The 12,644-nt window shown below is 36.8% G+C and overlaps 1 protein-coding gene and 1 long non-coding RNA gene across 5 annotated transcripts in view; both read right to left on the bottom strand.

Annotated features, from left to right (window-relative positions):
* Positions 1–651: 651 nt before the first annotated feature.
* LOC309511195 (uncharacterized protein) overlaps positions 652–12,644 on the bottom strand; it is a 51,541-nt gene continuing 39,548 nt past the window's right edge. The window contains exons 1-4 of one of the 4 annotated variants that reach the window (XR_014210509.1): positions 2,928–3,585; positions 2,762–2,803; positions 2,374–2,480; positions 652–1,382 (exon numbers count right to left, since the gene is read on the bottom strand). Coding sequence is in view for 1 of the 4 variants with exons in the window: in XM_082186325.1 (XP_082042451.1) it covers positions 1,326–1,382; positions 2,374–2,480; positions 2,762–2,803 (206 nt within the window). In the remaining 3 variants the exon portion in view is untranslated. The other 3 variants (XR_014210511.1, XM_082186325.1, XR_014210510.1) reach the window with 3 other exon arrangements.
* LOC309511231 lies at positions 10,432–11,924 on the bottom strand. Its single transcript, XR_014210540.1, has 3 exons — positions 11,685–11,924; positions 11,519–11,587; positions 10,432–11,235 (listed from the first exon to the last, which is right to left on the bottom strand). It is a non-coding gene; the product is annotated as an uncharacterized lncRNA (long non-coding RNA).

Genomic DNA, 12,644 nt, shown 5'->3' with positions numbered 1-12,644 from the left:
CCCTGGAAGGGCCGAGGTCCACCCACCACGGTTTTACCAAAAATCCTGTGAGAAACACTGGTATTGCTAGTATGCCGATTCAGCTTATAGCTTGTTTTAGGATTCATCACTGTGGGCTGGAGTATAGTTCAACTGTATTAATAAATGTCGAATTTTTACTTATTTCATCTGTTAACTCTCACTCTTTCCTACTCACTCATTACATGGCATTAGTGGTTTTAAGGAATAGGAGTTGGTATGCATATATTTAAGGGCGTGCAAAGATGGGTGGTGTTTATGATCATATAGTGGGCCAGTCTGGGCCAAAATGCCAGGGCCGATTTTTTTGTCCCAGTCCAGCCCTGGTGGCTGGTTGTTCACCCAAACCCAGTGTCCCTCAGTGTCCAAATCATTAAGACCAATCCAGTGCGTCGCTTTAACTTTAGAGGTAAGAAAATCCTGATGAAAAATGTTATTGTCTTGTGATATAGCCTATTATAATGCACATAAGTTTTGGAGCAGAGAAATGTGTAGCCTAATATTTATTGTCAGTGTGAAATTAAAACTGACTACTCACTGGATTTATTGAGAATGATTAATCGGGGCATGTTACTGTAACCCCACCATCTCACAAGGGATGAGGAGAACTCAGAAAGGGCCACAACCACAGTGTGTTTTGTTGCAAAATATAACAAAGTTTATTATAGGCCTACAAGATTCACAAAAAGCACATGGGGTAATCAGAGATGGCAAAGAGAATAAAAAAACAAACAAACAAAATTGTAACCGTTACAGACAACAGGGTTCCCAATCCTATCCAATGGAAATTGCTCTGAAACTATGTGCACACTCACAAGTGCAATAAACACACTTTCACTACAACCTCCACAAGTGTAAAGTAAATCAAAACCCTACCATCTATTCCCAAAACCTTACAGAGTAAATCACATACCAGAAAATGGGAACCCCACCGTCAGTTGTAGGTCCACAACAAACAAAACAAAAACAAAATAAAACAAAACCAACCAAAAAAACAAACAAAGACAATTAAATCAATCCCTTTGCCACTTCCATACACAAGACCCAATTCAACATTAAAGTCATCTCTTCAGACACCCATTAAGCCACCAATGCTTTCAATAAAGTAAACGGCAATCATGCATCATCTGTAAAGAAAACAAAGAAAGAATACACATTGATATTTGCCCTATAAAATATTTACAAGGATTAAATAAAACCTTAAAACCACTAAAACATAAAACACAATTTACAAATATAAAATAAAAATAAAACTTAAAACCAAATCTCCCTATTAAATATTTCAATTAATATCAGTACCTGTATTCTCAAATATATCTGCTTAATTCTCTGAGGCACCAATCAACACCATTCCCATAAGAACACTAAAACAGAAAAACAAATACAAACATATTAAAACTAGACAAACTCACTATGGTCTCATAAATCACAACAACCCTTACCTTCCCACTTCAGTTCTATAATCAACTTGGTTTTTCAACTGCTATTACACAGCCTTGAAAGACACCAAACAGCTTTTCCTGTTTGCCACATGGTACCACAAAGAGGAAGTCTAACCAGTTTGGTTTCCCTTTATAGTGTCTTAATTCATGGGATTTGTAGTCCATCCAATTTGTAGTCCTTCTCCTACCCCATTACATTACTCTAAATGAATTTTTTTTTTTTTATCTTTAGGCAAAAAGTTAAAATGTAATTACATGCTCCACTGCTGAAACTACTTCTTTTTTAGGCTTTTTTTTTAGGCTGACAAGGCTTTTGACATGTTTGCTCGGTGAACAAGCCGTGCCTGGTTGTTTCTTCACCAGTCTTTTGAACAAGATGCTAACTTTCACCCAATCTTCTGAGACCATCAGAGATTTCATTAAACCATGAAAAAAAGACTTGGTTCTTTCTTCAGCAGGATTCTTTATTGAGAACACGAGCTGTCGGTAGCTGCAGTCACCAAAGTCTAACTGAGTTCTATACAGTATAGTTTTTATACATTTACAAGGAGGAGGGACTTTTGGAGGTGGAGACAAATCAAAACAAAGCATAGGGATGATTTGATTCAATCAAGAATCAGCATAACACTATCATTCAAATGATCCAATCAGCCTGACAGTATCACCCATACCTTCACATGATCAGCTTAACTTGGGACCATGACACTGTTCCGGAGGTGCATACAGATACAAAGGTTAATGTCCGACACCTGGGTTGCTTGACTTAATCTTCTTTGAAATATCATCATATGCCTCACATGCTAAAATCAGTATTCTTCACCGTGATGTTTATGTAAGGAAGCATATCTGAAATAGATTCTTAAATTTGTAATCCTTCACTGTTTATGATCACTAGATGTCCTCCTCGACTCACACAGTGATCTCGACTTTGTGTCCAGTTCATCTCGACCGTAGAGAAGTAGTAGCACTTTCCCCCAGAATAAATCCAGTTTACGGCACTAAGTGCACAACCTGTGCTGGCTTTTGAGAAAGAGAGAAAATTCAGTTATTCATTATTTTACTCATTTTTAGTAATTGTGCTTATTTATAGTACAGTATGTGTGTAATGAATGTCTTTTAACTTTGCACAAGGCTCAAATCTGAAGACATACTATTTAATCTGTTCAGCTTTCTAACAGTTATGAAAAAGGAAGAAAACAAATGGTTGGAGAAATGTGTTCAAATGACTGATTTGTACTCACAGAACAAAAAGAACTGTAATACATTTTGATATGTATGAATCTGAACGTTACTTAACTTACTGGTGTAGTTGGCTGTAAGTTTCTCAAGCTCTCTCGCCATGGCTGGTACAGAAACCGTTATGAAGAGAATGGTGGAGAAAAGAAAACAGATAGTCACTCTCATATTCATGTATCTTTGTGCACAGTTAATGTTGCTGTACTGGTGCATTAAATATATTTTACTCACTTGTGCCATTCATTTGTTGGGCAGACGGTTTCACTGAAACACTAATCCATGCTAATCCATTACGCCACATCATATTTAAGCAAGGATATTGACAGGCAAGTTTGTCAATACCTAAACGAAATAAGAAATGATGGGCCTCGCTGCTGGTATGTTCAGCTCTTTGGTGATATCCAGTGCCTTTAGCTGGATGACTGCTCTGTCTACATACTGACACACTTGCCTGTCAATTTCTTCAAAGCGGACGCTTTTAGGACTGCGGTAAGCTTTTCTTTGACCGTTAGCATTTTTGGGGCTCGCCATCTTCTTATCTTACTCTGACACGCCGTATTTTTCATTTGCTTAATGAGAGTTGTTTGACTCCTCTGCATTTATCACATGAGCTTAATGTTTGTATCATAACCTCTCCTCAGTTGCTGGTTCACTTGCCTGACTTTTAACCTCTCTGTTCTGGGCGGTCATTCACCATCATGAGGTCACATGGCACTGTAAACTTCCCTCTCTCTTTCTTGCTTCCTGGGGTCAGAAATTTGATGAGACATTATTTCTGAAATCTGAACCCTTGAATCAACACAGAATTTCTGTCAGTAACTATTTGTGAATTGTAACATGCAGTCTTTAAAAAAGAAATGGGATGAGATTTGCAAATGGTGTCTTAACTACCTGAACTTGTTTAATGTTTTACAGAAAGAGTGATTTATTCGACAAATTGGTTTAGGCTTTTGAGAATTTGGTTCAGAGAATGAGATTTAGTGTTTTAGCAATTCAGAAAAACTGTAAACAAATAAAATAAAAATTATATATATATATATACAGTATATATATATATGAAGGGTAATTTGAAAGATGTATAAATAATGATAAATAATCTTTAGTTTAGCTTACATAGACTGATGCCGTGTGCACTGGGTGAAGAGTTGAAAAAGTGACCAATAGGAAATGTGTCTTCGCGAATGTAAAAAAAAAAAAAAAAAAAAAAAAAATATGGCATGCTTGATTCTTTTTTTTTTTTTTTTTTTTTGCCAGTTCAATAATTGCCACGTACACAGTAAGTTAATTTTATTATTTTTATTTGCTTTCCCGAGAAAAAATCTGCCAATTGAAAACATGTGGGGACCAGAAAGTGTAAATTCAAGACAAGAGCTTAAAGTTGAGAAAAACTTCTCAATACAGGAGATGCAGAGGTGGGCACAAATACATCAAAAACTATTTTGTTACAAACTACAAATACTGGCTCATGAAATGTAACAAAATAAAATACAAAATACTGATGTGAAAAATGTATTTAAATAAAATACAAGTAATTAGTATTTTGAAAATACAAAAATACTCCCACAATAATCTTAAGTCTTTTTTGTTTAATTATTACTGAAAGGTCAATAACACAAATAGTAGCAATAACACAAATATGAGAAATGTGTAAATTCAAAATGGCGAAATAGCAAAATAAAAAAGCATGGGCATTTCACTAAATCTCTACAGGGCCTGAAATAGCTCCCTCTGACGTAAATGGCATGTACAGGTGCTGGTCATAAAATTAGAATATCATCAAAAAGTTGATTTATTTCAAGAATTCAACTTAACAGGTGAAACTAATCTGGGGGGATAGGCTAGTACTTCAGGGAAAAAAAAATAACAGACCGAGAATTTTCGTCACAAAATCAAAATTCCATTTTAATCATAATATATATGATTAATCATATTAATCATAATATGTGTGGGTTTGTTTTACACACGAGACTCTAACTGCCTAGCCTAGAAATCTAGACGCACCCTAGCGGCAGCAAGATGTATTTTTGGCAAACCAGACCTACATCAAGATGTTAGGTCTGGCAACTCACCATAGACACGGCTCAGTCCGAGGGGCGGGATAAACAGCTGTCTTTCAAATTCACTCTGCACGCAATAGGACAGCGCTTCAACCAACCAGAGCGTTTTCCCAACAGCGGAGCTAACGTTAGTTGAAAGATTCAATTTTTTAATCTGGCCGGCAAAACTACGAACACATCTTCCTTTTTTAAGAATGACTTAAGTGCCGTTCTTTGCTCTTTTCTCAAAGAAAAGCTTAACTCCAAGTCCTCCAGAGTCGCGGCCAAAGCCGATTCGAAAGACAGCAGCCGCCATTCTTTGTTTTCAAGTAGCAGGGAACCGTCGCAACTCTGTCGTCATTATGTTAAGCCCGCCACGCCTACTCTATACACAATGTGATTGGCCTGACCCAATTTAGGTTTTTACAGCTCCGAAAGTCAACGGAGAGTTGCTAGACTATAGCCTAGAAATCTAGACGCACCCTAGCGGCAGCAAAATGTATTTTGCAGCCAGGGTAGTCTAGCAACTCTCCGTTGACTTTTGGAGCTGTAAAAACCTAAATTGGGTCAGGCCAATCACGTTGTGTATAGAGTAGGCGGGGCGGGCTTAACATAATGACGACAGAGTTGCGACGGTTCCCTTCGACAGCGCCACTTCTTCTCCTGTGTTCAAAACTCATTCACTTCTTGGAGGGAGCCCGGTCTACAGGGTGTCACGTGATTTTTGTGCATCTAACCTGGACATTGCTATTGCCAACATCAGACCGAAAATCTGACCAATCATTTACTATGGTGATAAGCATAATTTATGGTGATTTTTCTTAAGTATTTAAGTATTTGAAATACTCTAAATACACTCCCTCAAAATATTTTGTTACAAACTACATTTAATTTTTTCCACACCTGCAAAATACAAATTACAAAATACACTAAAGTAATTAAATACGTATTTAAAATACATTTAATTGAAATACTGCCCATGTCTGAGGAGATGCATGTAACAGACAAGGTCAGGATTTGGCTGGATAGCATGGTCCAGTCGTCCCCTACTGGTGGATGTTGTAACTACACCATTGTGGGGACATAAAACACCTGATTTTAAGCGACAGCCCATGTGTATTGTGACTGAGCAAATGCCAAGCTTTTAACTGATGCCAGAAGCTTTGAACTGTTCAAGACAACAGCTAATGTGAGTTTATGTGAACTCTTGAGATTAGGCAACCTGTACCTCCAACACTACACTCCAATACTCCTCTTTCCCTTCAGTTAGTGAGATGACTCTGATATGTGAACATTTGCATAAGCTTTATTAGAGAAAATACAGTTTACACACAGTCCAATAGAACATGATTACAGACACATTTCTTAATGGGAGCGCTAAAGTGGTAGAGCTTAATAATTGCAAAAGTTTAGTTTTAAATTAATCTTACAAACAGATGAAATGATAATGTGATGCTAGGTTCTGCTCCGACTGAAGAAGGCTGTTATCTGGTTGTAATGTAAAATTACAGACAGTCATTGTAAAACAGCTTTACTTGTTTCCCCCATCTTTCATTCAAGAATGTTTGCACATTTTCCAGGGTCCCGCTTCCCCCTTCTTCTTGTATTGTGTTACGGGCCCAGTAAGCTTTGGAAACCCATGATATTTCATTAATACTATAGCAGCAAAATGCTGTCCACATGTAAGAGGGAATGTTCACTCTCTTATTCAGTTTATCATTGCCAGGTACAGCTCCTGTCAACACATAGGCTGAGACTTTCTAGTGGTTTTTAGGGTCACGACATTAATTGTTCATATTTGTTGTAGTCTCTTGTTCAGTGCGGTTCCATCTACCATCCCTTAATTTGTTCCTCTGTTGGTGTGAATGTAGATTTAGCAGTTTCTCTATCAGCTGCATGACAGACTGGAAATAGCTGACCGGCACTCACATTTTGTATGTTATCGTAGTAATGTTCATTGATAGCCTGATTGACGAATGGCACACGTGCCTCAGCACTTGAAGGTTCAAGCTATAGGACAAAAAATTGAAAAAGACACAGTCCATTGAACAATAAGAACTTTACAAAATAATAGGGCTGGACCCGAATATTCGTTCGATGGGTTGGTATTCGATTTGAAAATTTGACATTTGAATATTCGTTTTTTTTTGTTTTTTTTTGCCCACCTGGCATCCCCCTCGAAACCGTTCTCATTGGCGCTTGAATATGTTCAACACTATAAAATCTGACGAAATACAATACTCTTTTTTTAAATTATCTTTCTAGCCATTTTTAATAGGATGGACAGTTGAAGGAACCCAACCTCTTTATACTTAATAAATACATTTGCTTCTTCTTGGCCTACTAAAGTGTTCCTGCAACGGGAGTATTCTCGGTCAGTGTATCTTTTGGTCATTTGATTTCCTGTTTGGAATGGAATAACGAGAGATGAAAACCAGCTCGTTTATTCGTTTTTTTAGTTTAGTTTAATGAACGAAAAATGAGATTTTGGCGCAATTTTTCATTTTTCCTTATGGTTTACAAATCGGTTTATGGGTTCGATATTTCATTTGCACAAGTGGGCGGGCGGGGCTGAAACGCCCCTTTCATCTGATTGGTCAAAACGCTCCACCTTCAGTAAGCTACGAGCTTTTCTTTCTATCAGGCAGAATAAGAGTCAAGAGGCACTGACAAATGCACTTTAATAAAATAATGTCTGAAACCACCACTCACTGTTATCTACGCACAATATTTGAAGCAGAAATATGTTGTTGGTCACGTAATTCGTGCTGCTGCTACTTGCAAGCGACCCCATATGTGAGCCACAGTTTATGACAGATTATTTTGGCATGATGTATTTCCCATTGATAAATACAGTGCAAATAGTTCAAATATCTCTTTGGATAAAAGGGAAGTGGAAATAAAAATCAATAATAGGCTGAACTGTACCATGATAATATGTCCGTAACATTAGATGTCCGTAGATGACCTACCCATAACTGTTACATTAGAGTTAGGGGATAACACAGTTTGTACAGTATAAAAATCATTATGTCTAATGTTCCCATTAAACATGAAAACCCAACAACCCAATGGGAATATATCCTTGTTGTGTAAAACATCCAGAGGTGGACAGTAACAAAGTACATTTACTTGAGTACTGTACTTAAAGGGTTAGTTCACCCAAAAATGAAAATTCTGTCAGTAATTACTCACCCTCATGTTGTTCCAACCCCGTAAGACCTTCGTTCATCTTCGGAACACAAATTAAGATATTTTTGATTAAATCTGAGAGCTGTCTCACTGCTCCATAGGCTTCTAAGACATTATAACTTGCTGGCCCAGAAAATGCATTAAAGACATCGTTAATATAGTCCATGTGACTACAGTGGCTCAATCTTAAGTTTATAAAGCGACGAGAATACTTTTTGTGCGCAAAAAAAACAACAAAAATAACGACTTTATTCCACTATTCATTTCCTTCTCTCTGGGCTTCGAGTTTTTTCACGTAGTGTTTTAGCGCAGCGCGTCTGTGTTGCTGTGTCCTACTTTTAAAAACAAGTACTTCTGTACTTTTACTTAAGTAAAAATCGGTCTTTACAACTTTTACTTGTAACGGAGTAATATTTGACCAGTAGTATCTGTACTTTCACTCAAGTAAGGAAGTTGTGTACTTTGTCCACCTCTGAAAACATCTGTTCATAATCTGTGATTACACAATTCCAATACGAATAGCAATGGGAGTATGGAGCGAATTATGTGCCATAATTAAACAAACAAATCCAGCATTTTGCAAACAAACTTGATCTACTTCGCAAAGGAAAACTCGACTCGCAAACAAACTCGATCTGCTTTGCAAAAGAAAACTCGACTCACAAACAAACAGAAAGCAATGTGCAAGTACAAAGATCAGTTGAGTAAAAATGCAGTGGAGTAACAAATATGTATTGTGTTTTACAAATATAAATAAGCCAAGATAATACTTCACAAATAAATACAAACCATCCTACAAATTGCATGTAACCTTTGAACAAATACCAAATCTACTGCATACAAATGCATATCTGTCTGTTATGATTGTGTGACACTTGGCTTTTTATGAGATCTCTCGGCTCGATTTTCTCACAAATGTGTTCAGGCAGATTTTCTCACAAATGCAGTTGAGCAATTTCCTCTTCTAAAACAGTAGATGACGCTAAACTAGAGGATTAGAAAAGACTAGAAAAGAACAGAAATACAAAGTGACAACAGACAAAAGTTGAATGCTGTAAACATTTTAAATTATCAGATTGTCAGTGATTAAATTCCATTCTGTTTCTCACACAAACCTATAATATGGCCCCAAAAGAGTAGTGCACATTAAATTTACAGCATTCATTCAGCAATAGCACACAAGTCTTATAGTTATTCAATTGTTGCTGTTATTTTAGACACAAAACACAGATCTTGTTGCATTTTAACTATAAGTAAATCCAAAAGAGCTATCTCTAGTTTAATGTGCATATGCAGAATTAAAATAGAGCTCATTAATTAGTTCCACTGATGGTGGTGGTAGCGCAATGGATAAGACACATGCCTTTGGTGTGAGAGACCCGGGTTCGAATCCACTGTGAGACACCAATGTGTCCCTGAGCAAGACACTTAACCCCTAGTTGCTCCAGAGGCGTGCGACCTCTGACATATATAGCAATTGTAAGTCGCTTTGGATAAAAGCGTCAGCTAAATGAATAAATGTAAATGTAAAAAGAGGGAAATAAGGGAATACATGCGAGCAGTTATTGAATCATTGCGATTCACTGCTTGTCGGACAATTGCACAAAGAGGTCACAGAGAAGAGGAGAGTTCTGTCAACCGAGGCAACTTTATTGAGCTGTTGCTTTTTCTTGGCAAGTTTGACAACGCCATTGGAAAAAGTGACAGAAAAATGCAAACAATACACAGATGATTTCTGATACACTGGTGTTTTACAATATCCAAACAGTGGCAAATAACAGCTTATGTTTATGTAATGTTCTTTGACATTGGCATTAAATTGAGTATTTCAGCATTTTATCTTCTATGCAGATTGTAAGTTAAATTATACATTTTGAGTACTTATTTTTTATTTATCTTTTTTTTTTTTTAAACATGATGCAATTTTTTTCAAATTAGGCAATGTTAAAGAGATAGTTCAGCCAAAAAAAAAAAAATTAGCCCATGATTTACTCACCCTGAAGCCATCCTAGGTGTATATGACATTCTTCCTTCAGACGAATACAATCATAGTTATATAAAAAATGTCCTGGCTCTTACAAGCTTCACAATGGCAGTGAATGGCTGTTTGGAAGTCCATTAAAGCGCATCTATTCATTATTAAAGTGCTCCACGCGTCTTCAGGCTTAATAAAGGCCTTCTGAAATGATGCACAACTGAACTTGACGGACAACGCAATGACGAACGCGGTTGCCAGCCCTGTTTGTTTGAGGCCCCGTTTACACGTACATGGTTATTTAGAAAAAAAATTTAGACATTTCCCTTCATTTGTGCCCTTCATTTACACTCAAACGGAGAATCGCCTCTGAAAACGATTCTTTCTAAAAACTCCGGCCAGAGTGGAGATTTTGTAAAACTTTGTTTGCACGTTTGCATGTAAACTGAGAAAAACTGCATGTAAACTGAGTTTTAGGCAGCCGACGTCACAGTATGTGACTATTTTTGGGATTCTGATTGGCTAACGTGAGCTTGAGCTTCTTATTACACTGCCACTTACAGGTTTGGCATGCTCTTGACGGCATATACACGGGTTTGTGTAAACGAACACTTTTCTGAAAACTGACAGGTGTGCACAATGTTATTTTTGAAAACGGAGAGGGGTGAAATGTCTGTTTATGTAAATAGCCGGCCACGTGTAAACGTAGTCTGAACAGCGAGAGGTGTCAATTGCCTTATTACATTGATCAAGTGTTCAAGTTCAAGGGTTACTATTTTGGCGCAAATCGATGTGTATGGCCGTCTGTCGGAAGCTAGTTTTTTACTCGAAAAAGTTTTAAATGTGGATATTTTTCTTACACTAAAGCATTGCTTCACTTCAGAAGGCCTTTATTAACCCCTGTAGATGCGTGGAGCACTTTAATAATGAATAGATGCACTTTTATGGACTTCCAAAGCCATTCACTGCCATTATGAAGCTTGGAAGAGCCAGGACATTTTTTTATATAACTCTGATTGTATACCTGGGATGGCTTCAGGGTGAGTGAAACATGGGCTAATTTTCAGTTTTGTGTGAACTATCCCTTTAAGCGTTTTTCAGGGTTCAAGATGCAGTGCTGTGTAATCTTTGTGTTAATTTTGCTTACATCTAATATCAATTATATAATAATTGATCTGACTTGCCTGTTCTGATTGGCTGGTTATGGTCACCAGATCGGCTCCTTTTGAAACACAGACATCTCGACTGCTTCTCCAGTTCAGTTTATCAGAGCTGAATAAATACAGATTTCCACGACAAGCTATCCAGCCATTCACAGAGAGATTACAAAACTGAGCTGTGAGGAATGAATTAAAAAAAGACAATTAAACATTTCATTATTTAGATCATAATGGTCTTGAAGCTATGTAAACTTTAGTTCATTGTGCTTTCCTTGCACTTTAAAAAGTAAAGGAGAGAGATGTTCTCTGCAGCAACAATGGAGAAAGAGTTTGATGAACTTACAGAGTCTGTTATTGTTACTTACTGTATGTCAGTTTGACATACACAAGTTTAGAAAAAATGTGATGCTGAATCAACAAAACAACGTTATACATGATGTCAAGTACAAGCCCACTCACCAATACAAAGGGAGAGCGGTTCTTTAACTCTGGTGTAATTGGTTTTAAGTTCCTCTAGTTCTCTCATAACTTGAAGAAAATGGGAAGAATAAAGTTACTCACATGGACAGTTCAGTGAACAATATGTTTGTGCTGTAATGTTTATGAAATATTAACACTTTCTCACTTGTGCTGTTCATCTCTTGAGCTGATTTTAAATCGGCAAGTGTATTGACATCTGAATTAAACAGAAAACAATGGCAGCAGCAATTATAACAAAAATATTTTGCTGTCCATTACATTTTGAACAATCTGTCCATATAAGTCAAAGGAGAGATATTTAAAGTATAAAGTTTACTAAACTAAAAGATTGCACACCTAAAACTGAAATAATCTTCAAAAGTTTGAATGGAGTTGTACATTAATGCTTCAGGCTGAATTAACTGCCATTTTATATATTTAATGTGAAGGTTTAGGTGTTTATTAAAAGTGTTAATTTTCAATGTAATATCCAGACAAACTTTATAAATGGTTGTAAAGATGCAAAGACACAAAATATAACGAGACATGTATAACATTTTCATGAGACCCTGAACAGAGCAGAGATCTAGTATCAGTTACTCACAAAGCATCCAGACAGCGCAGAGACCTCCGAGAGCAAAAACAAGAGAGAAACCCAGAACAATCAGAGGAACTTTAGTCCACTTAGGAGAAGTGACCTCTCTCTCTCCCTCTCTCCGTCTTGAAGAGAGATACATGGGGTGATAAATATTGTTAAAGTGATAATAGTAATTAAAGTGATAAAATATTTAAAACTCTGATAAATATTCCAAATATTCCAAACAAATAAATTCTGAATCCCAGAATTTTCCTCGTGGGCCTGTGAAACTAAATTTCTTAGATGAGCTCACTGCATTTGTGGGTGATGTAAACTAATGTAAACAAAATGAAGATTCTCGATAATGATCAACGACAGAAAGAAAGAAAGAAAGAAAGAAAGAAAGAAAGAAAGAAAGAAAGAAAGAAAGAAAGAAAGAAAGAAAGAAAGAAAGAAAGAAAGAAAGAAAGAAAGAAAGAAAGAAAGAAAGGTGCATCCATGCAGCCTAGCATGGATAAGAGCAGGGAGAGCAGCAATAACCCCCCTTGG

This window comes from Leuciscus leuciscus (assembly GCF_965113295.1).
Source record: "Leuciscus leuciscus genome assembly, chromosome: 12".
Classification (NCBI taxonomy): domain Eukaryota; kingdom Metazoa; phylum Chordata; class Actinopteri; order Cypriniformes; family Leuciscidae; genus Leuciscus; species Leuciscus leuciscus.
This window is presented reverse-complemented; position numbering and strand designations above follow the sequence as displayed.